Here is a 4933-nt window from a genome sequence, read left to right on the forward strand (position 1 = left end):
CCTGTTAGCGAAGTAATGGAAATAAATTATAAATTTACCCTTTAGATTCTAGACATGACTTTATGGCTGTCCCACCTGCCTTTCTGTGCTGACATACACAACAGCGTATGATCAATATTTGAGCTGGAGGAAGCTTTGTGACTAACACAGATTTGGTTTGCTGGTTTTGGATTCAGCAATTTCATTAAAGTTGATAGTTTGGTTTTGGATTCAGCAATTTCATTAAAGTTGATAGTTTTGAAAGGTTGAAAACTAATACTATAAACTTAGGACCTTGATTTAGTTTTTATTTTGAGGAAGCCCATCTGCTATCCCTGCCAGGGATTTAAAGTCATGTTACAGTGTGAAGGCTACAAATTGTCTCTCTAATCCTTCATGTCAGGTAATCTCTTTAAGTACTGCCTTGAGTATGTTTTAGTGCTGCTTTACGACATCAGGGACATCTTCCAAATACTGAGTGATATTACATACCTGGAGCACCTTTTTGACTCATTAAGTTTTTAAATATCTTGAGTAGAAGATACACAGTACTTAGATTCTGCCACTATCAGAAGTAGAAACATTACATTTCACAAGTCTTGGAATATACATTCCAGTGAAATGCTCTGGCATATACATAACTTAGAACTTCAAAAAACTAGCAAGAAGCCACTCTCTCATTCCCATACAACAATCCTAACTGTGTAATGAAGACATTGTGAAACTTCAAGTAAACAAAACTATAACTGACTTTCTCCATGTAACTTCTATCTACAAGAATCTTAGAGAAGATTATAAGTCAAAACTTTAGCAGAAAATACAGTTTTTTGATCTCCTTAACCTGACTTTGGGAAGTAGTCTGCAACAAAACAGGATCAACCAATAGAAAGTGACTTAGGGAAAAGATAAAGGAGAAGTTTTGACTATATGCCACATGTTCTGGGATTGAAAACAGGATGCCTATTTTTAGTGTTACTCTAATAACCTTTAAACAAACCATCTCACCTGTCCTGGAGATGAGGACATATTCCGAAGAACAGCAATATGATGTTGGCAAAAAGAAAAAAAAAACGGTACAGAAGATTAAACGAACACCTGACCCTCCTATTACATAAATAAGGATTTTTTTTTTAAAGGGAAATTAAAGGAGAATATTTCTTCGTTTATAAATAAAATAAAGCTTACCTAGAGAACTAATTAAAAATGAACTGCTACAGGTTTAGAAAAAAGCAGGAAAATTTAAGAAAGAAGCCTCAAAATAAAAAGGATATTTAAAATCCCGAAATAGAGAGGGGTAAAAGTCATAGAGCTGTAGGACAAACTAATCTGGAAGGATACTGGGAAGCTCAGTCAATCACTCCATATGCATCTTTCCCAGGGCTTCAGAAAGTTTTGTACCTGTTTCTGAAGTAACTGGTCCTAGTGACTACCTGGCACAGATTATGGGCATACTTGTTTACATCTCTTTGAAAGTTCCTATGTTTCTATTAAGCAAGTAGCAGCATAATAGCTGGCAGTAAGAAAGTTATCCATGCTCCAAGTTCACTTTTCAGCTGACTCTATCTCTGTATTTCTTCTCCTCAAGCAGCTATTGCTCTTGCACATAACATAGCCTGGATGGAATGAAAGCTAACCTGAGTAAGTAATAACTACAGCCTTAAGAAGAATCACTGTGACACTAGTCTTTTCAGAAAATTTACTCTTCTTACTAATACAGTGATTTTACCAAGTGTTACAATAATCAAAGCTATTTTCTGAAAGACTAAAACACAGTTCTTTTGAATCTGTTCCATTTTGATTCAAGAGCACTTAAAAAGTAAATATAAGCAATAGCCCTGCTTCTAATTTGTCATTAAATTGCTGTTTTCTCCTTGATTTGTCCTCTACCAAATGACAAATCACATGTTACCAAAGCATACTACAAGGACAGCTTAATTATCAACCAAAAGACTACCAAACTTGTAATTCTCCACATTAAATACCTGCATTTCATGAATATTACTAATCCTTAAATAAGGGCTTCCACACAACAGATTTGACAGGGCAGCACTGAGCATTTAAACATGACACTAATCAGAATTCTTCATCCTTGTGGGAAAATTTTTCAAAAGTTATTCTTAAAAATAAGAAAATTCACACACACAGAGTAGCATACCAATTTCAATAAAACAGAAGAGACTCTTTAGTTTCATGATGAAATTTGCAGTCAAAGCCAAATACAGAATTGATTCCAAACTCAAACAAGGACACTTACCTGGGATATTTGAGAAAGAACTTTGAACCTAGTTTCCTATGTTCCAGTTTATGCTCCCAACCAAGGGACAATCTGCCATATGAAGACTGACAGATGTCTCTTTCATTCTGATATTTAATGTGGAAAAAAAACTGAAAGCATCCCAAATCTATCACAGACATTCTGGTTTCAACACACAACTGCGATACAGATTTATCAGAAGCCCTCAGAGTAAAGAAACTTCCCCTCATGACATTTCTTTGGAAGTTCCAAAATCTTCAGTCACCAAGTTGAAAGGACCACAAAATGCACCATTTTCTGTTAGTACTGCCACAAATTCTAAACAATGCAGGCTTCTCTGAACTACTACATGCTACTTTTGTGTCCCATGTTTTCACTAACAGACACTTCTGTTTCCAGCAGCACTACTTTCCTTATACTCTCAAGTACCTAATGCAGTTACCTACTGTCTACATTTGGAAGAACCAAATGTCATGTGTGCAATCCGTCCAACTCTCCACACTAATCTTTTGCAGACTAAGATCCTACATCTCCACAGAAGCAAGGTCTCTAAATTCCAAGGGACACATGACCCATTCAGTAATAATGGGCAAAAATAGCATTAAATCTGCATTAGGTATTCTTCAGTCTTCCTTCCAACTGTCAGGTTATATACAGTATAGAATAGAGAAAAAAAATTGTCAGGTCTGATCTTCATGTACCAAGCTCATAGCAGAAACTGGAAATAAGAGTGCCCCCTTTCCCAGTTTTTTTTTCCTGAAAATACCAGAACTTGTCCATTATCTGCTGAAATGCAATTTTTTGCAAATACACTAACAAACCTTACACATGAAGATACATATCAATAGTTTTTCAAAGTGATACAATGTGTTTCCTAAACAAAGTTAAGAGGTTTTTTAAAGATTGGATAATAATGTCTACATATACTCATGCTAGCAGATGCTGTCCTTGTGAGGTCTGTATTTCCTCACATGCATGCAAATAGCTGCACTACCAAAACTAATGAGGAACTCAGGATTTGAACTAAGAAAAGCATTTATTTAAATACTTCCTTCAAGCAAGGAAAGTATTAGCAGGAGCTCAAACCCTCTAACCACAAAAACTACATGGATCCAAAGTATTTATAATAAACACAAACACCTTCTGCGTAAGCCCTATAAAGCCAGACTAAAACTGTGCTGCAACTGACTCAAGTATGCTGTTGACATGATTTAAGAGTGCTCTTTCTAAGTCTAAGACTAAAATTGTGCTGCAACTGACTCAAGTATGCTGCCGACATGATTTAAGAGTGTTCTTTCTAAGACTTTCTAAGTCTTTTCTGTACTAATGCAGATCTGAAAGAAAGAAAAAAGAAAGAAACCATTTAAATTCATGTTTTAAAATAAAACATTGCTTACAGTACTTTAATCAATTTACCTGGCTTTGGAGCTGCCTGAGACCCAAGCACCTGGTGGGTTCTAAACATTCGCAAGCACAGCACCTTTGCAGAACGTGCCTTCGGAGGGAGCACATTGCCAAAAACAGGAGCTGAGCATCCACCCACAGCAACACGCAGAAGGCTCGCCATTGCACCCAGACCTCACAACAAATTCCTTGCCACGTATGGAACCCCTACAGCAAATGTGAAAACAAATCAAGAGTTATTAATGACACTGCACAGAAGGCATGTAAACGCAGCAGATTTAGAACCAGTCGACTGCCAGTAGCCACGAGACAATCATTCCTCACCACCTTTATCTTTCAGGCTAGGAAAAAAAAACACTTCTTTTTTTTTTTCTAAATTAGGTAAGACAGCTCTTAACCAAAGCAACTGGCGTGACCAGCCGCGACCCGGGATCTCATTTCTGCGACTCAAGGCCATTTGCTCTTTACACCGTTTCTTTAAAACGGGAACTTTGGTACAGGAAAAGTGCGGCGCCCCGAGGCACAAAACAAACGACTCCAATCCGTGCCACAGCTCCCTCAGGAGTCACCCTCAGGGACACAGCTTGGAGGCGCAGCAGAGCGCGCACTCGGGGCGGGACACCCCGGGCAGCGGGCAGGGGAGCCGGGAATGTGCTCTTCGCCCGGAATCCCGCCGGGCCCCCGCAGCAGCGGCCCCTTTTCTCTGCCGTCACTATTTATAGCCCGCGGCCACCGAATGACCTTGGGCGGGCGGCTCGTCCCCCGCCATGCACCGTCGCCGCTCGGGGGACACCCCGCAGCCGCCACCGCCCCGCTCCCGGGGACCCCTTCCTGGGCCACCTGCCTCCTCCCGCACGCCCGTCCCACCACGCTCCCTCCCTCCTTTCCTCCCTTCCCCCCGACAGCGTGGCACCGCTGTCTTCTCCCTAACAGCGGGTGGCCCCCACACTCAACAGGAGAATGAGGCGGTGCCGGCGCAGCCCCTCACGACGCGGCGCACACGCCCCGCGCGGAGCCCCGCACACGCTCCTCCCGCAGCCCCGCACCGAGCTAGCACCGAGCCAGCACCGAGCCCGCACGGAGCCCGCTCCGAGCCCGCTCCACGGACCTCCACAGAGAGCTCCGCGCACCGCCGCAGCCCCGCACGACGCCGCGCTCCCACCCGCGGTGCCGCCGCCGCGGCTCCCACCGACCTTGGGGCGGGGCGGGGGCGGGCCCGTGCCCGCCAACCCGGAAGGACTGAGGGGCACGCGGGGGTCGGGCGGCCGCGTCACGCGGCGTCTGAGGGGCGGTGGC

General features: G+C 42.9%; 1 protein-coding gene across 3 annotated transcripts in view; it reads right to left on the reverse strand.

Moving 5' to 3' along the window:
* NNT (nicotinamide nucleotide transhydrogenase) overlaps positions 1-4876 on the reverse strand; it is a 42966-nt gene extending 38090 nt beyond the window's left edge. For 2 of the 3 annotated variants that reach the window (XM_071425448.1, XM_071425450.1), the window contains exons 1-2: positions 4746-4862; positions 3650-3844 (exon numbers count right to left, since the gene is read on the reverse strand). In XM_071425448.1, coding sequence (XP_071281549.1) covers positions 3650-3800 — 151 coding nt within the window. In that variant the 5' untranslated portion in view covers positions 3801-3844; positions 4746-4862. Of the gene's footprint in view, positions 1-3649; positions 3845-4745 lie in introns of all 3 variants that reach the window. The other variant, XM_071425449.1, reaches the window with a different exon arrangement.
* Between the last annotated feature and the right edge of the window lie 57 nt (positions 4877-4933).

Source organism: Agelaius tricolor, unplaced genomic scaffold (assembly GCF_023055355.1).
Source record: "Agelaius tricolor isolate 1412-34295 unplaced genomic scaffold, bAgeTri1.0.p SCAF_4, whole genome shotgun sequence".
NCBI classification, from domain to species: Eukaryota; Metazoa; Chordata; class Aves; order Passeriformes; family Icteridae; genus Agelaius; species Agelaius tricolor.